At 41.0% G+C, this 27126-nt stretch overlaps 1 protein-coding gene across 1 annotated transcript in view; it reads right to left on the reverse strand.

Annotated features, from left to right (window-relative positions):
- PLXNA1 (plexin A1) overlaps positions 1 to 27126 on the reverse strand; it is a 395300-nt gene that overhangs the window by 129073 nt on the left and 239101 nt on the right. The window contains exons 9-10 of the mRNA XM_089521294.1: positions 20530 to 20644; positions 3724 to 3924 (exon numbers count right to left, since the gene is read on the reverse strand). Of these exons, the coding sequence (XP_089377420.1) occupies positions 3724 to 3924; positions 20530 to 20644 (316 nt within the window). The remainder of the gene's footprint in view (positions 1 to 3723; positions 3925 to 20529; positions 20645 to 27126) is intronic.

Consider the following 27126-nt stretch of genomic DNA (forward strand, 5'->3'; position numbering starts at 1 on the left):
CTTTTCTGGCTCTAGGCTATGGAATTCTGGGAGTTGGGACCACAACAAACTCCAACTCCCCGAATGCCATAGCCTTGAGCCAGGATACTTAAAAGCAGTACCAAACCAAGTGATTTCTCCATTGTAGATGCAGCCTCTCTCTGGGCCCCACAACATACTCCAATTCCCAGACTTCCATAGCCCAGAGCCAGAAAAGAGTGAAAGAGGTGCCAAATCAGTGTGGTTGCAGCCTCTCTCTCTGATGCGCGTGTGCTCCCCTGCCCCTCCTGGGAGTTGGGGTTTGTTGCTGGCTGGCTGGGCCCTTCTTATTTCTCTTCCTCCTGCTCCTCCCTCCCTCCTCCCCTCTTCCTCCTCCTCCTTCCCCTCTTCTTCCTCCTCCACCTTCCTCCCTTCTTCCTCCTCCTCCTCTTCTTTTTTATCTTCTTTCTCCTATTCTTCTTCTTTCTTCTCCTTTTCTTCTTTCTCCTCCTCCTCTTCTTCCCCTCTTCTTCCTCCTTCTCCTGTTCCTCCTCCTCCTCCTCCTCTTCTGTTGTTGTTGTTGTGTGCCTTCAACTCCTTTCCAATTTATGGCAACCCTATAGAGTTTCCTTGGCAAGTTTCTTTGGGAGAGAGGGTTGCCTTTACCTTCCCCTGAGAGGCTGGGAGAGTGTGACTTGCTCAAAGTCACCCAATAGGTTTCCATGGCTGAGCTGCGATTTGAATCCTGGTCTCCCATTGTCCTAGTCCAATACTCAGGCCACTACACCATGCTGGACCCTCCACTGCACTTAAAGGTATAGTACTCAGCTATTATTTGTTGTTGTGTACCTTCCAGTTGTTTTCCACCTTACAGAGACCCTAAACCTATCCTGGGGTTTGCTTAGCAAGATTTGTTCAGAGGAGGTTTGCCATGGCCTTCCGCTGAGGAGGCTGAGAGAGTGTGACTTGCTTGAGGTCACCCAATAGGCAGGGAATCGAATCCTGGTCCTCAGAGTCCTAGTCCAACACACAAATCACACAAAGCTACATCCCAACCTTCTACCCAGGAAGAATGTCAAAATGTCCTCCATTTTGAGCATGACTGAGAAACATGAATTTATATTGTTTTTTAATTAATGTTTTTGGCTTTTAGTTGGTCGTGTCCTCCATTTTTCTTGAACATCCTACAATGGCACCCACGCCGCATGGTAGGACTTGGGACATTAGGACCCTGAAAGTACTTTCTGCCCCAGGGCCCCTAAAGTCCTAGCTACGGGCCTGCCCAGAATTCCACCAGCGTTCGCCAGTCCCCCAGTCCCCTTGCAGAAAGCTATCCAATGCATGAAAACACCCACATACTCCACCTACACAAGTGCCCCATAGCCCTATACATACACATTCCTCTTGAGACACTCTCAAAAGGATGACAGGAGGTAATGCAATATCATTTAATGTCACCATTCTAAAAGGGATTGTAGAGGAAAACTGAATTATTTGGGCTTGCTCTAGGAGTTGATCCTACAGAGAGGCTGGGGGGATGGGAATTGGCCTCTGCTCCCCCTGCAAGTAGTTGCATGCTATATATGGTACCCTGTGATGTGGGATACAATCTCCACTCTCAAATGATTTTTTTTTCAATTTGCAGATCAAAGCAACATTGCTTACCTTCTTTTCTAAGAAGCAAATATTTACATTTTAATTTTTTAAAACTTTTTTTTAACTCAAATATCCTTTTTATTCTTTTAACAGTTTGGTATTCTTGCTTTCTGCTTCACTTAACATTTCTAGGTATGTAGTTACATCAAAAAAAATCCATACAAAATAAAATTTGGATCCTTCTCCCCCATGAACTGCTAAATCTCTACTGTCCTGATCTGTACGTATTGTGGAACTAACTATGTGTTAATATAGATTACCTCCATGCCTCTTTCAATATGGGTTTCAGGAGTCAGCAAAAATAACATTTGTTCGGTGTCTTAAATTAAGAAGGTCAATAGAAAGGACACATCTACTAAGCTACCATGTAGTTTGTTCCACTGACATAAGCAAGACACTGTTCCTGCCAACCAATCAGATTGTTACTTCTCATAATTTTGAAAGTATCAGTTTGGAACCTCGTGGTTAGTGCCGAGATCCCAAAATATGACTTATTTAAAGTATTTATTTGAACAATATACAAAATTCTCAGATAAAGAACTTTCCAGCTAGAGTACTATTTCCTCCTAAGCATGCCAGAGCAAGAAAGGCAAACGGTGCACTCCAAAATCTACCTCAGTTTATGCCAAGAAGAGTCTGGCAACAACACAAGTTAATCTCTTTGGTAACTTTGCAATGTCATTCATGTGGCTGAAGGGCTGAAGAGCAGGGGGCAATGTTCATACCAGGTTGCAAATCAGCGTTCACACAGCAAGTGAAAGAAATGTTTTAAAAGATTAAATTAGATGGGGAGGGAAGGGCTGTTCTCTTGCAAATGAGTGCATGTTGGAAGATGGCCCAGCCGGTCAGCCCAGGAATGGCATGCCTCTCTAGATGAAAGGATTATTGAGACTTTAGACCTGTCAGTTTTTAGGTTCAGAACTCCTTGCAGGAGTACAGTACAGTACAGTACAGTAGGATATGTGGAACTTCCTGAATGTAACATATGAGATCACTGATCTGGCCTGTTGTAATGAATACCTTCTCAACAAAAGCTATAAAAAAGTAGAAATGCTACTAACTGGCAAAGTATGCCTGAGGATGCCATAATGTAAGACTGGGCAGCACACAGACCACATATGCTCTCTGTCTGTTTTGTAGCCCCTGAAATTGCCTCACCATCACATCCGCCAGTACACAACCGAACTGCATAGTGCTGCAGTGGCAACTCACTTTGCCTCTTAGCAATTTTTAAAATGTATGCACAGAGACTTTTAAAATCACTGCTTTACTTGAAAACTGTTATAGTGGCCTGGAACACAAAGTGGGACAGCGGAGACAGAGCTGTTTAATTAAAATACATTAATAAAGCGGGACGGGATGCTAGGAAAGAGTCTAGTCTGATACAGGAATGCTTAGAGATCACAAATTAGGATCACTCAACATACCTTTTGTGCAAGACTAACACATCAAGTGACATCCACTGAGTAAAATCAGTGAACTGGAAGTGGCCAGCATAAAAGCTGGAGAAGTGCAACCATTGAAATGTTATGAGGGAAGGTGCATAATGCTGGATAAAAATACGAATGAACTAAACTGTATTTGCAAAGTTGGATTGGTCTGAGTGCAGGCAAGATAGGCTAGGATGACAGTTCCTCTGGGACACCAGGAAAGCTGGCTCAAGCTTAGGCAGGTTTCTCTGCTTTCATAAGCAAATTTCTTTGAAAATGTTCATAAAACACAACAGAGGCCCCTTGGGTAGCTTTGGCAGGGCAGTGAAGTAAAGAAAGGATGTTGATCCTGCAGAGAACACTTTCACACAGATGAATGCAAAGAGAAACAGAAAAATAGGAAAATGGCTACACACGATTGCAGAGAAAGGACCAGGACTCATTCAAAAGCCACATGAGCACCATGCAAATACAAGATTATTCCTTTTTAATAAAGCACAAAGAAAGCAAGAAACAACTTGAATGAGTGTCCTTTCACCAGAGAAGCTGATCCAGAATAAAAGTCTGATGTGGTGAAAAAACAGCAGGCAGTTTACTATCACAGGCCTGCACATCTGAGCCCACGTTTGTGTTAGAGGCAAACCAAAAGCAACTACAAAAGTCTACACAGTGAACTTACCGAGGTGTTCTGGCACTGGATGCTCGTGCTGTTAAAGCGCAAGGCAGTGACACGTGTGGGGCTGCCAGGGATATGGAAGATGCACTCATAGTTCCGCTGTCCGGACTGGGGCTGTGGCAGATTTTTCGCTGTTAAGGTGATGGGCTTCACCACACCCACGGGGATATAGATCTGGGTAGATGGAAGAATCTGAGGACAGTCCTGTAAGAGATGAAGACCAGCAATAGGTTTTGAGACAGGGCCATACACTATGCATCTGTGTTGGATGGGAATGACAGCCAGCACAAGGATTTTCAAATACAGTCCCAGCAATAAAATCACTGCTTAATGTACACCACAGCATACTAACATTGTTGTTGTGTGCTTCCAGGTCATTTTTTTTACTTATAGTGAATTATAGTAAGGGTTTTCTTGGCAGTTTTCTTCAGAGGAGGTTTGCCATGGCCATCCTCTGAGGCTGAGGGAGTGTGACTTGCCCAAAGTCCCCCAGTGGGCTTTTATGCTCAAGTGGGTATTTGAAACTTGATCTCCAGGGCTGTTGTTCAACACTCAAACCACTACACTACACTAATCTGTGTGAAAGAATAAAGCAAGTGCTCATAAAGTACTTTAGTTTACTGGAAGCTGTTCTGCAAAGGGACCCTCCCTCCACTGAACTTCCTTTTCCCATCAATGTGTCTCAGCTAACAGATTCTTCAAACCTGATACTCTCCAATTCCAGCATTCTCATATTGCTTCAGGGCCAAAGGGATATTATGTTCTAGAGGAAGGGTTATCAAAGTGCTGCCCTAGGGCTGCCCACAGCCTGCAAGACTAGATTGGTAGTCATCCCAATTCTCTCTGGACTGCCCTTTTTCTTTTCTTTTTGATTTCCAGCTTGGCCATGAACTCCACTGGGTGGCCTTGGGCAGGTCATATGCTCTCAGGTCCAGGGGAAGACAATAGCACACTTCTTCTGAACAAATCTTGCCGAGAAAACCCCATGACAGGTTTGCCTTAAGAGTCTCCATAAGTAAAAAATTACTTGAAGGCACACAACAACAAGTTCCAATGCAAGTACTTGTAAATCACCTCTCTAGAAATACCCTAGTCTCCAGAGTTGCAGTCACACTCAAACCACTATGCCACACTGGTACTGTTCACACCAGTTTCAAGAAGAGTAGTATTAACACCTCCACTTCCCCAAGTTATGCTACAAGGAATATTTACATAGAATTACTTGATGATTTAATAATAATAATAAATTTTATTTATGTTTCCCCGCCTCTCCCGGTGGATCGAAGCAGGGTTACAGACTGTAATTTTGTAGAAGATCACATGCTTTGCATGCCACAGGTCTCAGATTCAACTGTTGCTATCACCAGATAGGTTTGGGAAAGAGCTATATAAAATCCCTGAGAGTTGCTGCCAGCCAGTGTTGACAGTACTGAATTACATGGACCAATGGTCTGATTCAACATAGAACAGTCACCTATATTCCTTTGTTGGCTGTGTATCTTGGATTGTAAATAGTCCTCTATATTTGAAAGGGGGCACTGCAGGAAGTACAAAACCCCACCTTGCCCCATACACATGAACAAACATTGCAAGCAGCCAGGGCATTCCCCCTCCTGCTGCTGATTGTTTTATTACCAAAAGTGCATATGTTAAACAGAAGTAACAGTTGGTGTAAACCAGCTCCGACCAGATGTTGCACAGCTGGTAAAATTAATATATGCATCTATGTCTGGATTTGCTTATTTGTAGGGCTGATGTTTTTGGCTCATTTGACCAGTGGCTTGCATGCTCGTGGCAATGAGAAAGAAATGAAAAGTATGCCAAACTAATGTCTGCTGGGGAGATCATGAATGCTGTTTTGAAGGAAGGCCTTCTTGCATCAGTCTGGTGATTCCCCTGCTATTTCACCCCTCAACCTGCAGGGGAAGGAGAAGCCAGGCTAGAAAAGCCAGAGGGAGACAATGTAAACTTTGCAGATAAAACACTGGACTGGATTTAAAATCAGCCATGAAATCTATGGAATATCAGTGAAGCACTTGGTATCACTAACCAAGGGTTGTTGTGAGGATGAAGCAAATACTACTGTATGCCACCATGCGTTTTTTGATGGTGGGTTAGCGTACCTGTGTATGTGCGCGCGACACACACACACACACAATGATGATGATGGTGATCATGGCCCCATACAGACAGGCCAAAATAAAGCTGCTTTGGGTCACTTTGGAGGTATGCTGTTTAAATGACACTCGCATCTTAAGAGGCCAGAAGCTGCACCAAAGCTGCGCTCCAGTCCTTAGGATTGGAGCATGGCTTTGGCACGGCTTCCGGACTCTTAGGATGCATGCATCATTTAAACAGCATACCTCCAGTGACCCGAAGCAGCTTTATTCTGGCCTGTCTGTATGGGGCCCATGATAGGTTGTTTACTCCTGACCAGAGGTGAGAGAAGGTAAAAAGATGTTACTATGTGTCCTCAAGGCTGATAAAAAACACCACAATAAATGGCAGGGTTAGGGATGGGGTGACTCATAACTAAATCCGAGCACATCAGTAACAACAAATAGCAAGAACTATAAATAAGTATAAATGAATAAGTAAACAAGGGAGATGGTAAAGAGATTTAAGGCCTTTCTGTGTAAATGTCTCTATGGAGTTTATCACACTAGCGAGATCCTGTGAGAAAATGAGATTTAAATTAGAGTTAAATTAAATTCGAATTTAAATAGAACTCGCCAATCCAGGAAGTTTATCACACCAAATTGCTGCTAAAGTGAAATGACGTAAAGCTAAATTGAAGTTAAACCGGAGGAAAACGCCCGAAAGTCAAAAGCTACTGTTTTCCTCCAGTTTAACTTCGGTTTCAATTAGTGTTATTTCACGTTAACAGTGATGTTGTGTGATAAACTTCAGGCATTTCTGGGTTTCTCTCATTTAACTCTCATTTAAATCCTGTTTACCCATGGGATCTTGCTAGTGTGATAAACTCCTATGAAACATGAGCTGCAAAGCACCAAACAGCATGAGAAATCTAACAAATCATATGACAGGGATTTAGAATTTGAGATGGCTTTCTTGCCATCTCTTACTTAGGAAGCATAAGTGTGGTGTAGGAGTCTGAGTATTGGACTAGGATTCCAAGGACTAGAACTCGAATCCCTACTCAGGGACAGAAAACCACTTGGTGACCTTAGGCAAGTTACACTCGCTCTGCCTCAGAGCAAGTCCATGGCAAACCTCCCCTGAATTAATCCTGCCAAGAAAGCTCCATGATAAGGTTTCCTTATGGTGGAGTGACTTCAGAGGCACAGAACAACAAAGCAACTGACCCAAAAATCTAAACCTGTCATCAGCGCAGGAAATCACTTCCAGAACATACATGACTTCAGTATGAATCATGAGGAATTTCTCAAAGCAGGGCTCACTTTGCAATTCCTGTGATCCTTTGTGGGAAAGTCCACACTAAATACTAGCAAGCAGTTGGCACATCAGCCCCCTCTCTGGAGGCAAACGGGTGTGCATGATGGAAAGGCTGTATCTGCACCTGAAAGAGACTGAGTTTACTAATGGCAAAGCCAAGAGCTCAGCTAGCACCTGAGTCATGGCAGAGCCTTCACTGTCTCCTTCAATGAATTGTTATTCGCACTCTGACAAAGCAGCTGCATAAAGTCTTTGCACCTTCTGTTGCAGTCATCCAGGTTGCTCTCTTGAGGGCTAGCCTGACCTCCCAAAAGCCAAGAAGAGGATAAGAATAAACAGGATCAAGCAAGAAAACAGCCCTACATCCCAGAAGGGTGCCACTTTGACAACAATAGCCTGATGCAATTCCCAGGTTACCCAACCCGGGCCTAGGAGCAAAGACACGCCTGCTACAAATAACAGGGAGAGGGGAGAATAACATGTTTTGAAGCAAACTGTTGCCAAAGAAGAGCATGTGGTGGTTTGGAGCCTGCAGACACATTCAACGAAGAAGACTCCAACAGGGGGCAGACCTGTTCTTTTCCGCAGCATATGCTATATTCTGTCTAGAATAGATCAACACTGCTAATTCCAGTAAATGAAAGCCCCAGCAGAAGCTATACTGGTGGCAATAGAAGCACCAGCAGTATCAGCAAGAGATGGGTCTTTCCATTCCATGAAATATTTCCAACTATGTGAGGACTGGGCTTCTCAAAGTGGTTGACAGGAATTCATTAACCCTTCACTAATACTTGTTTCCTTCTCGAGGTTAACAAACAATGCCCCACAACTAACAAAGCAGCACAAAACAGCTTGGTTTGAAAGCTGTCTCCTTCCCTAGCCCTTGCCCCAACTTCCCCTTCCTGGTTTCTCAATCAGGTGCAATTCTCTCACTTCTTTCCAGATGAATCCAACATGAGGCATGAAAATGGTCCACAGCTGATTGGGTCTTGTCCTCATCAAGAAAAAGAAAACACCTGTTTTGGGATGTCCTTCACATATAGACTAAAATATATGTGTACATGTCAGCTAGCATGGCATAGTGAAGGAGCCCTGGTGGCGCAGTGGTTAAATGCCAGTACTGCAGCCACAAGATTGTGAGTTTGATCCTAGGGCTCCAAAGTTGACTCAGCCTTCCATACTTTCGTAGGTTGGTAAAATGAATACCCAGCTTGTTGGGGGACAAATGGTTTATGGATTATAAACCACTTAGAGAGTGCCAAGTTCACTGATAAGTGGTATAGAAATGTACACGCTATGCTAAATGCTATTGTGGTTTGAGTGTTGGACGGCAACTCTGGAGACCAGGGTTCGACACCCAACTCAGCCCACTGGTGACCTTGGGAAAGCCACATGCTCTCAGCCTCAGCAGAAGGCAATGGCAAATCTCTTCAGAAGAAATATTGCATAGAAAACCACATGATAGATTTGCCTTAGGGTCACCATAAATCAGAAATGACCTGAAAGCACACAACAACAACAAATATGTGTACAAAGAACACAGCCACATACAGACTGTCTGAAAGTACTTGGCAAAAATGGCATAAAATGAGTATTGATCTACAGATGCCTGAGCAAAAACAGATGCTTTTAGGTCAGTTACTCCCCCACCACATACACACACACATTAACACCTTTTGCTGACTATCTTTTTCAGCCAAAGGCTACTCATTCTTGCTACGTCACATGTTCAGTGTCTATGGAGAGCTGTGTCCCATCCAGCAAAAATTATGCCCTGCTTAAAAAACAGGAAGCACCTGGTGCTTAGGAGCTTTGTCCTAAAGAGCCTCATGGCTCGGCACTCATGATGCTGAACTGGAATCTACACAGAAAAAAATGGCTCTGATGCTAGCCAGGCTTTCCCCAGCTGTTCCTCTCTTTGGAACAGTCATTTCAAAGGATTAATGAGAACATCCTTTACCGCATGGCTGTCATCTCCTTAGCCAGACTTGCACATTTTAAGTGTGTTTCTGGACATTACCAGGATTGAATTTTGGGAAAAGTTCCAAGTTCTGAGAGTGCCAGCATCCAATTTGAAAAACAAATTGGCAACTCTAACAATTGTAGATATAAAGAGGAAAACTTATAACTTCTGCCTGCTGAAAGTTTCCTCTCAGATATCCTCCATTTTGACGTGTGTGAACAAGTTGAGAGAATGGGGTGCTCTGAGTATGCAAAATCAATAAGCAACAGAAAAATTTCTAGAAAGTGAGAATAAACAGGATATCCACTTGAATACAGAGCAAGATGGAAAGGTATCCTTAGAAATAAAAAAATAGCCAGAAAAAGGTTTCTAAGAATGGGATAGCTCAAATACTGAGGCACCACTATCATCTTTGTTTCCTGTTTTCTTTACTCCAAATGGTTTTGCGGCCTGAGGAAAAGAACAACAATCTTCTTTTTTTGGGGGGGGGGGTACCTGTTAAAAAGTTTGATATGGAGCACAGTCAAAGAAACAAGAAAATCCCTCCTTTAGACTGTCATTGCAAATTCCTGCTATTCTACTGATCACTGTGGTGATTTATGTGACCCACAAGGCAGGCCCCAGTTGATCCAACACATAGGCTTCTCTTCTAATTTTCAGTTTCCATAAATAGCAGAGAGAACTCACTTTCTGTACCACCTAACTCCCAATAACTACATAGGAAACAAAGAAGGAAATACCACAGTAAAATAAGAGTTAAAAGCCTATCTACGTACTGTGTTAAAGAGTTTCCATTACACCTCTTTGGTCAAAACCCCTAAGGCACAGACAACTTACAATTTATCCAGACCAACTTATGCTTAAAATAGTTTTAAGGGATAATCTGACATTATATGAAAGGAAGATTCATCTTGTCCCTCTATCAACCCTCAAATATAAGCAGGAGATACCAAAATGAAGAGTACAGGCATCTTGTGAACATTCTGAGCTTTAATCACTTTGCTTCAGAAGCCACATGAGAACATGTGGTGTGGCTTGAAAACCAAAACCTGTTTGTCTAAGCCAGAGCATCTCAACCAACAAGGACAGTGGGTCGATTGGTGTCTTCTGCCCTGTTTTCTTCAAACCTGGAGATACTGAGGCTACACACAAGGGGAAAAGTTCAGATGAAATTCTCTAGCCCTCATACAATGGGCTGAGCAAGGAGTTGCCAAATCTGAACTGGACTTCTTTGCAGCTTTTAAAAGCAGTCTGATCTACATTGCTGCGCAGGTGATGATATTTCACACCATGTCACCAAAAGCTTCAGCTGCTGATTTCTGTAAATCAAACCTCTGCTGGAAACACAGGAGCAGATCACACTATTCGGGGGACTTTCCAACCAGTTGGCAATTCTAGCTAAGCATGTGAAGGCACGAAGCGAAGCAAGTCGCCACTGCACTTTTATTTAGTCTTATTCAGTATTACACCTTAAGACTGTAATATACAGATTACATCCATTAAAGACCCAGCCCCCCAGCCCCTAGGTTTTACCTCTTCTTCTTCTTTTTTTTTGTGAGATCTTGCCTGCTGGAGAGATCTAGATGTCTCAAAGGTTTGCACAAAAGTTTGCGCCTTTTGGGTTGGCCCAGTAAAGGTGTAACTACAACATGGAATATGGATCCCCCCCCCCTCCCCGTGCCAATACAGAGCAACGGATTCAAACCACAGGAAAAGAGATTCCATGTCAACATTAGGAAGACCTTCCTGACAGTAAGAGTTTTTGACAGTTGAATAAGCTGCCTTGGTGTGAGGTAGAATCTCCTTCTTTGTTTTCTTTAAAATATATCTTTATTAACATTTTCTTAATGTTACAGGAGCGAATAGGAGTAGCTTAACCCAGAATACAGGAGGTTAGGACCCTGTCTGCTGGGAAAATATATAATACATTTTATTACAATATATTTTTGTAATTCCACTGTAAAAATAAATTCTCTTGACTTCCATCTGATAGGTTCTACTGTACAGATTCCATCTTGTCAACAAAAATATCCCATGTGAAGTTGAAGGCTTTCATGGCCGGCATCCATAGTTTTTTGTGGGTTTTTCGGGCTATGTGGCCACGTCAGGAATAAACTCTTATAGAACATGGCCACATAGCCCGAAAAACCCACAAATAACTATTAAAATATCCCATTTTTTTCACTTTGATCACACCCTTGTTTGGTTAATAAATTTAGTACCTTGATACCATAACATAAAATATCCGTCTTTTTCATCATTATCACCCCTTATATTTAGTACAGTGATTAGATTGCAAGACCCTTCTCTGTTCAACTGTTGCTATTGAATATTCTCACAGTAAATTCACTTGTCTAGCCATAAATTCTACCTTATCAAATAAAGTCTAAATTTTCTTATATCTAGATTAACTAATAATTTAACAACTCTTTTTTTATTTTCCATGTCTTCTCCCAATATTGTAAAACCGGTGACCACTCTTTTTCAAGTTTTGCTTTTGTTTTGTTGTTAATCATAAATGTTGGACAGATTTCTCTTACTTCGTTCACCTTTAAAATCCAATCTTCTATGGTGTGAGGTACAATCTTCTTCTTTGGTGATTTTTAAACAGAGCCTAGATGGACATCTGTTGAGAGTGCTTTGTTAGTGTATTCCTGCATGGGAGGGAGACAACTGGAGGAGCCTTGTGGTCTCTTCCAACTCTATGACTCTATGATTATACGGTTAAAATCCTATTGGTGTCCTATGTTCTCCTATGCAAGCAGCTGGACATCTGAAATGTCTCCATTGTCCATGATCACCAGAATGGAGCTATACAAGCAATGTGCAATAGCATGTGGATGCACATTCATTAACACAATGTTCTCATTCAAGACACGGATCGCATAGCACAATCAATGCATAACTCCACATGTAGAAATTAATTCTATATAATCTCCATCTTGTATCTCAGACCTTAGCCTAGGACTTGCTTCTGTTGTTCCTGCTGCTGCAGACACTCATAGACACTCAAGCCACACAGGCACTTGCTGTTTAGAAAAATGCAAATGCAGCAATGTCCCTCAGCTCCTAATGTCCTTTTGTTATCTTGTTCATCCATTTCTTTCCTTGTGAATAGGATCAGGATTCAGTAACGGCTGACAGAATTTGACCCACAAAATAATATAAATTTATTTTTTCTTCCAACATAACTAGCCTTTTCAAAAACAATCATGCTGCTGGTGGTTGGGTGCTGGATGTGTAACTGCCAATCTCTTGTGGTTCCCTCCTGGAGGGCCCATATTCCCATAGATGATAAAGGGCAGAACGAAGGGGAAGGGGGGAATTAATTGTTCGTTGCCAGAAGCCCCTCTTCAACGCTGAGCCAACACTTGTCAGCCTGGAGTGGGCTGCGAGACAGGAGTCACAGTGGGAAATGGCACAGGGAGAGGGAAGTGAAAAATATAGCCGAGGGCACCTCCACTATGCTAGCACTCACAGCAAAAGATTAGAATAGGATTCATCTAATCATTAGATTCTAATGCAACACAGGAGCTGTCAAGCTGGCCACAGTACCGTAGATCACAGGAGGAAACACTGAGAAGTGCACTGCCTTGTGCATGGTACAGAAAAGGACAAAAACAAGAGCCGAATTGTACGCAGCCATGCCCAAAGAACTCACTGATTCTCACTCAAAGCCATAAGAAACTGAACTGGGCCAGTCAAAAGGGGAATATGTGGTAATTATCAGGCCAGACAGAGTGTGTGTGGTGGGGTGAGGCTTAAAATATCATTAAGTGTACATAAGAGATTAGTAGAGACATTTCTGTTCAAGGAGGAGGACCAAAAGATGCCAGGGAGTGAGGGAGGCAAAGTGTAATAGGTTCTTTCTTTCTTCTTCTTTTTAAAATCCATACATGGACTCAAGTTTGTTTCCAGATTCACTAGCACAGGTTTGTGCTAATGAATCCATGATGGACATGGATTCTCAATATGTTTAGAATTGCTCTATTTTTATGACTTGAATTCTTTGAGGACCAAGATCTGGAATTCCAAGAAGGTTCTGTGACTGGGCAGCTGATTCAAACTAATTTCTGAGAGGACAGTCAGATGAAGGAATACACCCATCAAATCACGTGTAGAAAAAGGCGACGTTATGGACTCAAGCACTCAACTTTCTCCATGAAGTAGCATTAAAACTTACTTCCTGACAGTAAGAACTGTTTGACAGTGGAACACAGTCCCTCACAGAGTGGTGGAGTTTCCTTCTTTGGAGGTTTTTAAACAGAGGCTGGATGGCCATCTGTCAGGGGTACTTTGAGTGTATTTATTCCTGCATGGCAGGGAGCTGGACTTGATTGCCCTTGAGATCTCTTCCAACTCTATCATTCTAATTATGCTCTTTTGAATTGCTTAACAGTGTGTATTCAGTATTCCATTAAGTGAGGAGAGAAAGGGTATCTTTAGGCTTTGTCAGGAACATGATCTCTTCAAAAGAAAAGGTTATCCCAGTGAGAGCATACATGAGAACCTGAAAATGGAACAGAAGGGTGGTGTATGACAGAGGGCCACAACCCTTCAGTTTATAAATTACATAGAGGGTGTCCACAAAAGGGACAATATCTTCCAACTGTTAATAGAGTAGCTTCTGAGCCATACATTCCAGAAGAGAAGTGGTAACAAAAACCAATGAAACAGCAGTGAAGTCTTCTGTCATTGTAGAGACCAAGAGTCATATGGTGGTATGAGCTTTCTAAAGAGCCAGAGGAGGATTTTATGGTCATTTCATCTTGGCAAGGACACTCATTTTCATAATATCAGTTGGATCAACATTCCCATTACTTACAATTTTTTTTTTTTTGCAAATGTAGTTAGCTGTTAAAACAGCAAACCAGTCATTGTAGGAATGTGTTCTCTTAATTGCCACCAGTTCATCAAGACTCAGGGTGCTTGTGTTCATAAAGTAAGAAGGTAATGGTATAGAAATAGCCCTTTTAGAGTGAAGTGATAACCTTAAAATGCAGGAACCACAGCAACTGCCCAAAATAATCCCCTTCATCTCATTTTTCTGAGAAATCCTACAGTTATCTTTGGAACTACAAATAGAAGGTAGGCCGAAAGGTCACCTCATGTTAACTTCAGTTGTCAACTTCAAGCCTTTGTCAATCTGTAACAGCATCCTTTGTTACTCCCTTCTCTGCATGTGTTAGGTGAAATCACAACTTAATCACACCCTGACCTCTAGGTGAAACAGTTCTGAACATCATAGGTAACTTTGATATGCATTCTCTGGAAAGAATTTTCAGGTCATGACATACCTGTCAATCGTTTTAGATTTAGCTTCCATTGGCAGGAGGGGGAGAAGCAAATAAAACAGCTTGACTCTGCCTTCCCCAACATCATATCTTCCAGACATGTTGGAACTACAAATCCCATTGCTGGCTATGTTGGCTGGCTGGGACAATGGGAATTATGGTCTGAATCTTAAATGGAGTAGACCACTTAAATGAAGGGAACAGACATAAATGTTGACATCAAGGCTCTACTTGAATTGGGGTGAAGCATAGGATTCAGGCCTAAAGGTCCACCACATCTGGAAGGCACCAGGCTGGGGACATTGGGAACAACTATTCAAATATAATGCAACCAATCTGAAATATCTGCAGATATCTGTCATGCATTTTATTTATTTATTTGTGTGTGTGGGTGTTATTAAAAACAAACAACATACAAATCTTCACTATTCTTTCTGAGTTCAGGTAACAATAGTGTGTGTGTGTGTGTGTGTGTATTATATAAATTCAATATAACATACTCATTTTGGATTCATCTACAAGATTATATTAATAACTTCCTTCCCTAGAAAAACTGTAATATTTTTCTATCACCAAAATCCTCATATTTTGAATATACTGCAATATTTAAGATTATTATGTTTTCCAGGTTTCTTTTGATTTAATTAGTCTCTCTGCCCTAAGTCAGCTATTTTATATTCTTCATTTCTTTATCATTCATTCTTACATTCATTCTTACATTATTTAAAAAAAATCATATATATGGTCTCTTCATTCTAGTTTCAGTAAGTATGCTTCTGATTATTTTATAGCTTTTCCACCTTCAGTCTTCATCCATTCTGATTAAAGTCATCATGTTTCCCATTTCTTTTTCCAGTAGTTAACAACTGCATTCTAATCTTCTAAATATTTCTTCTTCTTTTTCATCATAATCTGTCTAGTTCTCTCACCTCTCTCGGGGATGCTTTTATTGTGAGTTCCTGCATGGCAGGGATTTGGACTAGACAGCCCTTATGGTTTCTTTCCACTCTTATGATTCTATGGTCTATTAATTTAAGAGATTACTGCACTATACTCTTATAGTGCTGCTATTCCACTTTAACTGTTCTGGCTGCCTCCTGTTGCATTCTGGGATTTGCAGTTTAGGGAGGGACATTTAGAATTCTCAGACAGAGAGCCCTTAGAGCTCACTGAACTACAAATCCCAGAAAGGAACAGGAAGCAGCCAGAGTAGTAAAAGTGAATTTTTTATTTTTGCCTCAGTCTCTCTCTCTCTCTTCGCTACTAATTTGACAAACAGTCCTCTTATTACTGCTTTGTTGGCAACTCAGACAGTTTTCATGGCCATATTCTCTTGCATATTTTCTTCAAAGTAAAATTGAAGTGATTCATTTATTTTGACCAGATTATTTCCATCTTTAAGGAGAGCTTCATATAGTTTCCAACTGTATTCTTTCCTTTTCTCTAATAATGGGCCCAAACAGACAGGCCAAAATAAAGTTGCTTTGGGTCACTTTGGAGGTATGCTGTTTAAATGATGCATGCATCTTAAAAGGCCAGAAACTGCCCCAAATCTGTGCTACGGTCCTTCTGGCCTCTTAGGACGCATGCAGCATATAAACACCAAAATGACCCAAAGCAGCTGTATTTTAGCCTGTCTTTTCAGGCCCAATGTGAATAAAATATGTTTGTGGTCAGAAGTAACTTTTGGGAGGATATCCATGTTTTTTATCTTTCATAATAATGCTTTTCTTGACATGAACATGTCAGTCCTTGACATAGGCGGGTTATAGACTGCCCATTTGGGGCGGTCTGCACCCGCCCCTTTCCCCGGTGTATCGGGGCCTCAGCGTGCAGAGCGGCAGCCGCTGAGGCCCCGATCTGCCGCTTTTCAGGCTGCGGGGAAGCAGCAAAACGCCGCTTCCCCGCAGCCTGAAAAGGGGTGTCCCTGGGGCTTCAAGCCCCAAGGACACCCCGTGGTGGCGGGGAGAAGAGAAAGGGGCCGCTTGGCCCCTTTCTCTTTTAGTCCGCTGGGCGCAGCCGTCTGAAGGCTGCGCCCAGCGGACTAAACCAGGAAGGAGCTCCGAAACGGAGCTCCTTCCTGCTCTGTGTTCAGGGCGCACTAAGCGCCCTGGCGCGGAGCAAGGATGTCACGTCCGCGCCGCCCCGTCTAGAGGCGGCGCAGCCGTGACGTCCTCATGGCGGCAGCCATATGGAAGGGCCGCCACCATTTAGTGCGTGACGAGCATGCACTAGGGTTAGGGCGGTGCGGAAGCACGGCCCTTTTGTAACCCTAGTGCGTGCTCGTCACGCACTAAAGTGCCGGTCTGTAACCGGCCATAGTTGTGTAATCTCCCAAACGGAGTGTATAAATGTTCTATCAATTCAAAACCAACCTTTGGTATGATGCATTGATTTTTCCTTTTCTTTTTAATCTGGGCAGATATGTCTAATTGAGGATTCATAACTCCATTCAAGTCTCCTAGAATCAATATATTGTCACATTCTTCTGCTCCAAGATTTGTTCCGTAATCTACATAATTTATCTTTATTTTCTAGTGGTGTATATATTCCAATTAATAAGATATTAATGCCTTCAGTCTTCACTTCTAGTTCAATATAAAATCCTTCTTTGTCAGTAAATACTTTTTTTGCTTGAAATTTCTTATTAATATAAATTGCTACTCCTCTTTGTTTTTTCTACTAACAATTTTTTAAAAAATTAAATTTATGTATATGTGTCTCTTGCAGACAAGCAATGTTTAATTTTTGTTTTTTTCAGAAATGGAACACATGTTTTCTCTTGGATCCCAAATTTTATCCTTTCATGTTCCAAGTTAAAATCTTTATCATCATAGTTATATGTCAGTTTCAATCCTCATTTATTGTTCTTCCTCCTCATCTTCACCGTCTCCTCCTTCTCCTTGTTAGAAGGTCCTTCTTGTTTCTTGAGTTTCTTCCTGTTCTTCTTGCCTCTTCTCTTGTTGCTGATTGAGCTTATTTATTCTCCTGCCATGGTCCCCCTGCATTCTTCTTTGAGTCTCCATCTCCGCAATTCTTCTTTCCAATTCCTGACTGATTTTCTTAGAGATTTCTTTTGGTCTAGCTATTTGTTTTGCTCTGTACCTTTCCAGGTCTTGAGTTTTTGTTTTTCAATCTACTTCTTTTTTCATTTTGGTTATATCTTCAGTTATTCTAGGTCTTGTTCTGGTCTCTTTAAGATCTTGGTGTACTCACTTCTCTAATAATTTGTAATCTGGGATCTATCAGTTTTTACGTGGTTTCAATAGAAAGTCTTCTTTTAGTAACCACTATTGTTGGTACCTGGATTGTATCTCCTTTTCTAGTAAAAGGCACCTTCAATTTTGTTTTTGGTTAGTCAGATACCTAAATTGCCTCTGTGGCCTGGTCTCCCTCTCACCAGTCTCACGTGCTCTAACCTTCAACTACTTTCTAATCCACCTCTTTAACCCACTTTATAACCCGCCTTCAACCACCTTATACCTTCAATAATAAAACTGATCAATTAAACTTTTTGTCCTGCTAAATTTCCTTCCCCTTTACAATGCCAGACTCTTAACAACTCCCCCTTCTTCTCCTCTCCTCCCTCTCTGTAACCTCATACCATTCACTCTTCCTCCTTCTCCCCCATCACTATTTTTCTCTTCACTCTTCCTTCAGCCACCTCTCAGTTCAATCCGCCACCAATGCATCTCTCTGTCACAATCTTAAGCTTCCGATGTTTCTCCAAACCTTTCAATTTCAACAACCCTTTCTTATGCAAAACCCTCATGCAAACAGGAGGTTAAAAAAGCAGCTGATTTTGGTCACATGGAGGAAGATTGCTCAGCTTCGTCAGGAAATCCAGACACAGCGAAATATAGTCATGTCTTACAGAAAAAGCAACTTCTCTTAGAAATCCACCACAAGGCAAATATTTAGAATTCCTGGAAAGCAATTATTGGATTCCTCTCTCAACTGCTAAACTGCCCCATCAGGGAAATTGATCTAAAAGACTACCATTATTTACCCAGCCTTAGAACAAACAAATGTATATTTATGACTTCTAATCGGGCATCTATCCCTAACAGACTAACTCAAATTAGTACATTCCTTTGGCAAGCACATTATATCAAAACTATCGGGGTTTTCAAAGACGTTTCTCCTTTCTCTTATCTTTTTCAGTTCTAATTCCAAACCAGTCTAATCCAGTCTAGTCTTTAGTTTCTCTCTAGGTCACGTTTATCCAGTCTAACTCCATTACTCAGCCTTACAGCTCAGTAATAATTGTTCATTGCAGTTCAGTATTAATAGTCCTCCGCTCGACTCTCATCTGGTCTAATACTTTCCAACTTGACTCTGTCCATCCAACACCTAATGTCTCCATTGTTTAGATCACTGTCTGCTCCAGTTTTACTTTCAAATCAGTGAGATTTTAGATTTATCTTTAGGTTTTAGATATGCTATTCACTGATCCTGTTTGTCACTTTGTCTCCTTCTTAATCCATGTTGATTTTTTTTTTACTTTACTGACTGAATTTCCACCTGTCTCCTCACATTCCCACCTCTGTATCTTTGAATCTGTTCTTCTGCCTCCTTCAGTTTATCTATCTCCACTTCTCTCTTATAATCAGAGAGATTTTACTTACCAAAAACATATATTGCAATTCTCATCAGGATTGTTGCTATTCATACCACTTTTTAACCAATTAAAAATTTTGCAGGATGTCACTAAAAGCATCAGACCATTTGATGCAGCTAAGGTGGTTCTTCAACTCTTTGGTCTCCAATTACCGGGAAAAACAAATTCTTCTCTGCTGTCCATAAACACTCAAATCCAAGCTCCCAGTGAACTTCTCTGAACTCTCTTTACCAAAAGGATATTTCTGAAGGGCTGCTGGACTACTACTCAGAATCAATTATCCTGACAATTCAAATTCAGTGCTACAGAAAAGAATGCATTTTATGAAATATATCAACTATTAAAGAAATGCCCACATAGTATGTTTCTCCTGAAAGACATTACACATTGTATAATATATCTTGATGAATTCTCTGTGGGTCTTCTCCACAACTGAAAAATGTGCCCAACTTGCAACTGGAGAAATGCATTCAAACAATACAGCAGGAAAAGAGTAAATGACATGTCTAAAGACTGAAATGATAAAGTTTAGACAAGGAGAAGAAGGAAAGACCCTAGTGAGCACAACAGTGACCTATTTGAAATCAGCGTTCTGGCCTGCAGGCTTATTTCTGAATGGCCTGTGCAGTGACTGTGTACAAGGGTAAGACAGAAACACAAAGGGATAAGAAGAAAAATCTTCTTGGTATAGAAGGTTTCTCTTCATTGTTAGGCAGAGCATCCCATGACACAAAGGAACCACAAGCCTGGCACTAATCTAGGAACCATTGTGCCTGCTTGTGTCTCTGCGTGAAATCTAGGAAAGCTTTGGGAAGTTATCCTCAATACATTTCCTTGGCAGTAAATTTTACTGAAAGCAAAAAGGCTTGTTTTCATAAATGAACATAAGAACTGGGGTGACTGAAAAAGAAGTTATTAGACATGTGAACAGGATATCAAAGATGAACCAAAACTTTCCTTGTACTTGGAATTTTTCTTTCTTATCTTAATAATAAACAGAATGAACATTCTCTGCAGATGCCAGCCACAGATGCTGGCGAAACGTCAGAAACCAACTTTTCTAGAACATGCCACATACCCAAAAAAAACCTCACCCAAAACTAAGAATGAACAATTGTTTGTTTTCTTTCTTCTGTAATGCTTTTAAGTACTTTGAACCTGTCAAGATCCCCACCATCAGCAGCCCTTTTTGATCACTGTTCCTTAGCTAAACATCCCAGCATCCTCCAGCTTTCCCTAATATGTCCTGCTTTCCACATCTCCCTCACCCCTGTGGCTTTCCCTTGAATGTACCTCTCTTGTTTTTTCACAATATGAGGCCCAAGACAGATACCAAGAGGTTTACATATAGAATACCAATGCTAAGCAGGTATTACTATTATTTCCTGACCATTTGGATTTGATGTTTCTAAAAGAGTATAGGACATTTTGACTATAACATATGGATGAATTATGCAGAAGACAAAAGAAAAGACCCACAAAATAGAAAGCAAAAGGCAGACATGGTGGCTTACCTCTGACATGTTGACCCGTCCTTCTTGGAAAGAACAGTCAGCTGCATTGTGAGTACAAATGTGACGGTATTTACACCAGTGGCAAGGGAATGACCCATTCACACAGGACAGGCAGCTGCAAGACAAAAAGTACCAAGCAGTATAAAAATTTCCAGAAGCGCTTCAGACATCTAGTCATGACATTTTTCCTGTTGGGTGGGGGTACAGGATCCCAAAGTACTTTATACGAAGTCCAGCACTGTCTGACAGAGCAGGAGAGACAGGATTTACAAGCATGTGGATAAGGTAACAAATACTGACAGAAATACAGTGGGATTTTCACAAATTGTCCAGTACAGTGGTACCCCGGGTTACGAAATTAATTCGTTCCGCCGCCGCTTTCGTAACCCGGAAACTTTCGCTAGCCGAAAAGCCCATAGGCGCTAATAGCGAAAGCCGCGATTTCGTGCGAAATCGCGCCGAAAAGCACCAAAAATTTTCTTCGTAACCCGGAATAACCTTCGTAACCCGGAACTATTTAACTGAATGGATTTTTTTCGTAACCCGGAAATTTCGTAAGGCGGCGCATTCGTATCCCGGGGTACCACTGTACAAGATGACACCAGTTGCATCTGATTAATGACATTTTGTAGTTTAACTCTTGCTTGCACAGGGGATATGACTGTGGTTTTGAACTAATATGTCTTGAATGTGGTGCTCTATTACACAATATGATAGAGTTGTTTGCGAGGTGATGGCAGCCTACTCATTGTTGTGTGTTTACCTGATCGTGCAGTCCTATCCTTACTTTTTAACCTTACTTTTTATAAACTATAATTTGTTTATATTCTCCAATCTGCCTGTATATGAACCTATGGTATAAAACTAAGTTATGTTTTAAATTGGAATTTTGTAATTGTGCTGGCCAAATGGCTGTAATAAAGTTATTATTATTAAGATGACACCAGAAGAAACATGTCAGCCCTCAGGATCACAATAAAGAATGTGGCAAAATGCCACTGATAGCTGTTCCCTACTGGGTCACCCGTGTCATTCCCTTCAGTACTGTGTCCTTAGCACCATTCTAAGGCAACCTATGGCGCGTTACAGATGGGCCTAAGAGGCGCGAGGGGCGGCGCTTCCGGATGTGCCTTGCCCCTCGCGCGTAACCGATACGTCAAGATAGCAGCGCCCTATACAGATGGGCGCCGCCATCTTGACGTAGCGGATGCTCTGCGTCCGCACGTCCAAACCCAGAAGAGACGTCGCGAGTGCGCACTTTGGCACTTGCAATGTCTCTTCCAGGTTGCAGTTTGGCTGCTGCGGCTCCTCCACGCTGCAACCGGCAGCAGCCTGAGACCGCCCCTTTTGGATGGTCTGTAACGGGCCTACGATCAGTATTCAATGAAAGATAAAATCACTGGGGGGCTGTACTCCTAGGACGTCTCCATCTAACCTGACAACATTGGGATCCCTCTCCTCCATCCATAGGCATGAGTCAAATCATAGACTTCACACATTTTATTTTTGGATTTATGAAAGCCAATTTTAATGAACACAAGGCAAAAGAAGAGGCCTTTCCAGGAAGGGGGGGGGGAAATATTTGAGTTTTAATGTTGAGTCATTCATAGGAATATTACTATATATACTCATGTATAAGTCTAGAACAAGTCAACCTATCCATGGGTCAATGTAAGTACTGTACTTTGACTCTTATAAAAAAGAAACCATATCCTGCTGAAATGCAAGAGTATTATCTGTCCTGGAAACACTGACCCCTCTCTATTCCCTCATCCAACCAGCCTGTATGCCTGCTGGAATTTTGTAATTTCTTTGGCATTGTTTTCCTTTGGTTCATCCTTTAGATCCTTTGTTACATGCCCCTACGTTTTAACCTCGACCTATCCACAGATCATATCAAAATCCATAATTTTGGCCCCCAAACCTGCCCTCAACTTATAGATGAAGTTGACTTATAGTCAAGTATATATGCAGCATACCATTAACAAAAGTTTGGATCAGGGTAACAAATAGGTATAATAAGATTATACAATTGCCAAAGTCTGGATCAGTGAATGTAATGTCTTTCATCTGATTATGCAGTAACATAGTGAAATGCTTTCTTTTACCTCTTCTTCTACCCACTCATGCTGCCCATTTCTGTGTATGAGTGAGCCTCTTTTTCTCTTGTAACATGGTTTAAATCCATGTATTTTATATGTTCAGATATATAGTTTAACAGAACAGAATGAAATAACAGCAATAACAGAATAAAAGTTTCTATTCTCCCATCTTATTTGGGTATACCCCCAATTTTTCTAGGTTCCCCTTAAAAGCACAACCCCATTTCTTATGGTCTCTCTGAGCATCCATTAGTAAGGACTGAGCTTTGAAGTGTACAATTAGTGTTTGAAGGACTGGCATCGTGGTCTGTACTAACTCCCTTGTGAGCTGAGGCACAGACTAAGAACAATTTAACCCCTTGCTCCACAATTGGAAGAGAAGCAAAGGTTCTGTTTCTCCTGATGGACTTAAGTTGTTCATTTGTTCCAATTGACTCTGTTTTGGTCACACTAGGGAAAATGGAATCAGAACATTTTTGTCCTCCCAACTTGGGCTGGGAAATTTAACCAGAGGTGATGGTGGCAGCAGATTTTGTGGCTAAACCACAAATATCAGAAATAAAGGTACCTCTGAAATAAACTTAGCCCCCAAGAGTCATTAGTATAAGGGAGCACAATTACGCTGGCATGAGCAGAATGCAAAAGTGTAGACCGCTCTAAATGCATTCTGTTTTCAACTGTCATCTATTCAGGAAAACACTATGGTGCTTAGGAAGCAGAGAATTAAAAGGGGAAGAAATCAGAGGGAGGGAAGGAATTCAGGTGAGAAAACAGGCAAAAAATTCTCAACAAGATAAACTTCAGAGGAGAGATTATATTCCACTCCTTCTTCTCATGAGATACCAATCTGAAAAGAGACAGGGTCGATTTACCTGGTGAGATTAGTGTGGAGAGAAATGCAAAGTGCTGAGCTTGCATCTTTTGGTGCAAGCCAGTCTAATGAAAAAGTAATTAGGGGACTGTGTCTCCTGACTGCAACTTGCAGTTGAGAACATAGCTAATGAATTCCTTCTCAATCTAATTTATGCAGCTTTGCAGTGGTGTAATCAAGATGAGTTAGCATGCCTGCTGTGCATGTATCAAAGCAATTCAATACAGACATAGTCCAGTTCAGTGATACATGCCACATTCATCCACGCAATCAAGAAAGAATATTTTTTTGTTGCTCCCATTGTAAAATCCACTACATAGTCCCTTATCTGTGAGCCTTGCACACACAACCTGCCAAGAGCTCCCCAGTTCATCAGTCACATTCTACCAAACGTGAAATAAGAGAGCACATAACCTCAGATCTTCTCCCAGTGTTACCAATTAAACATCAACTAAAGCTCATTCGGACAACCTCAGATACCATAACTTTTCAAGTAAAAAGATCATTATTAAAAGATGGGTAGGGGGTGGATTGTGGTTGTTTTGAGTAGCTGATGACATTATAAACCTCCACTGCAGTGTTATCAGTGGGCCTTGTTCTGTCAGTTAGTATCACTGAAACTCATTGTATCAAGAAAAAGCAGCGGCAATGCATCAATCTCAAAGTATGAATAACTCATCCATCACACATTTAACTTTGCATCTATAGTTGCATGAACTTACTGGACAGAGCACAGTGCAAAAATGAAATCATTATTTTTCTCCCTTCTGGAGAATCCTACAACAGCAGCCAACAACTCCAGGAATAACTCATTTTATTTGAGTGTAGCAAAGACACATATAACACATGCATGGATTATACTTCTAGGCTTTTGTCTTCACTCAATCATTGTACTCGCATGGGTAGGCTGAAAGGAATTGTAATTATAATGTGATTGAAATGATAACTATGTGAAAATACATCATTTTAGCATTGAGATTATTTTACTCTTTTAGCCAAAGAAACTGAATAGTTCCAGGAGAAAAGATGAATGTATCTTACCCCCCCCCCCCCAAAAAAAACCCAGTAAGAAAAAAAGTGGTAGGTTTTTTCATATATAGAGGTAATTAGACTTCAGAGTTACTTTCCTGTCTTTGAAATGAACACATGGGAGCTATCTCATTAAGAAATTTGTCTTGTGCAAATATCACCACTGCACCAATTAATACCTGACTTTTGTTCAGAAAGTATCATCTTAATATTTTTTCAACAAAAACCAAAAACTTGGAATGCAGCATGCCTCTTCTCAGAGGGAAAACCCAACAACTTTGGGCTCAGTTAAACATCTCAAAGAAGTCCAATAAGATCCCTTCACTTTTGTTAGGGCATAAAAAACATAAGGCGTAGTCTGAGTGACTATGAGTTGGACTTAACAACAACTCTAGGATATATCCACAATGTGTGTATGATGACAATGCTATGTCCTTATGTGTATGTGGCACCTTGTTCAGCAGCATAAAACCATCTGTTCTGTCTTGACCTTGTCCTGGTAAGCATTCTTTACTCTCTTTATTTCTGAACTGAATGTCATTCTTGGTGATCAGAGAAAGTTAACTTTCTTCTCACAATATACCAAACTCTGGAGGAGAAAATCCATCTCTGGGCAAACTGGCTCAAATCAAACTAAGCTGAAACCTTATTTTGCGATAAAAATACAACATAAGCATCCATGTAAAATAAATCAGATCAGCTCATTCAATAATCATTCCTACAGCCACTTCACTACTATGTCTCTGACAAGCATACAAGGAGAGAATCTGATCAATCTGATTCCAAATCAGGAAAAAGGGTGCATGTTTTTTCTTATTGGTGAGAAACAGATAAACTGTAGGATTATTTTGCATCTGCAACACAAAATGGCACTTGGAAAATCATAACCGATTTGTCTCCTTAGAATGAGCTACCTAGACAAGAAATTTTCATGTACACAACCCCCCTTCAACGCCTATTGTATCTCAAATATTCTATAAACAATAATAATTACAAAACTGCCCTTAAAGCATCAGGGTTTGTAGAGTCAACTGGAAATGAATTTGGTTTTTTATTTTGTTTTTCCAATTCCACCATCATCAAATGGGTTTCACAATACTGGAAATCATCATCTATAGATCCTGAATATTTCAAAACAGTTATGATTCACCTTCACACTACCTCAAGGAAAAATCTGTGTGGTTTGGCATTTATCCAGGCATCAGTGGTTTCTCTTGAAGCAGCGCTATAAAAATCATCTAAACTCCCAAAGCAATATGGGAGATTTTGCAATGTGGAGGGCATGATGCCATCTAGTGGAGAGTAGTGGTACAATTATGGGGAAAGTTTAGCATTTGCAAAGTTATGTAAGTCTCCAATAAGCTTCCATGTAAATACACCTTACTGAGCATAATATGGGCAGCAGACAAAAGAATACAACAGATACAATATTTAAATTCTATCTTCTGTGTCTTCTAAAAGACCTTAGATGTAAAACAGTAGTTCTGTGGTGTCCATTCTAGCAGGTAGGGAGGGATTGCTAATATGAGTAAAGCATGTATGAACATTGAACTTCTGTGTTGTTTCAAATGACATTTTATAGATCTTGTATTCATAGCTTTATTATGCACTTCCTTGTTATATTGGCTATGGATCTTTACAGCCATTTCAAGATATCTTTGGCAGTGGAAAGAACTCATAAATTTAATAAGCAAATAAAATACCAATATTGTTAGCTGAATAATCTTAAAAGATGTTTGGTCAGTCATCCTGGATACAAATTCTGACCATGAGTATAAGATTTTGGCAGCATGCAAGAAGCTAAAGGATCCACTCTGCTGATGGATGCTGTTCTTTTGATGGGTCGACCCACTTAAGTTTCAATATATTTTTACAACTGTGAGGAAGATTAATATTGTGTTCAGTTCTGGGCACCACAATTTAAAAAGGATGTTGAGAAACTGGAGCGTGTTCAAAGGAGGGCAACTAAAATGGTGAAGGGTCTGGAAAGCATGCCCTATGAGGAACGACTTAGTGAGCTGGGGATGTTTAGCCTGGAGAAGAGAAGGTTAAAAGGTGATATGATAGCCCTGTTTAAATATTTAAAGGGATGTCATATTGAGGAGGGAGCAAGCTTGTTTTCTGCTGCTCCAGAGACTAGGACCTGGAGCAATGGATGCAAGCTCCAGCAAAAGAGATTCCACCTCAACATTAGGAGGAACTTCCTGACAGTAAAGGCTGTTCAACAGTGGAACAAACTCCCTCGGAGTGTAGTGGAATCTCCTTCCTTGGAGGTCTTTAAACAGAGGCTGGATGGCCATCTGTCAGGGATGCTTTGATTTAGATTTCTTGCATGGCAGAATGGGGTTGGACTGGATGGCCCTTGCGGTCTCTTCCAACTCTATGATTCTATGATTTTATATGTCTAAGGACCACTTACGGTAGGAGTACTTTAATCATAACATGCTTTGAAGATCTCAGGATGTTTGCTCCTAAAGCATATTTCAGTCCCTATGGATTCTGCTCCATGGAGCTGTTTATTGTGCACTGTGAATTACTTGAATGAAACACTCTAGTTACAGAACCTGCTCTGGTTTGCAAAAGCTTTGACCCACT

The sequence above is a fragment of the Sceloporus occidentalis genome, unplaced genomic scaffold (genome assembly GCF_023333645.1).
Source record: "Sceloporus occidentalis isolate IW3139 unplaced genomic scaffold, rSceOcc1.0.p SCAF_1, whole genome shotgun sequence".
Classification (NCBI taxonomy): Eukaryota; Metazoa; Chordata; class Lepidosauria; order Squamata; family Phrynosomatidae; genus Sceloporus; species Sceloporus occidentalis.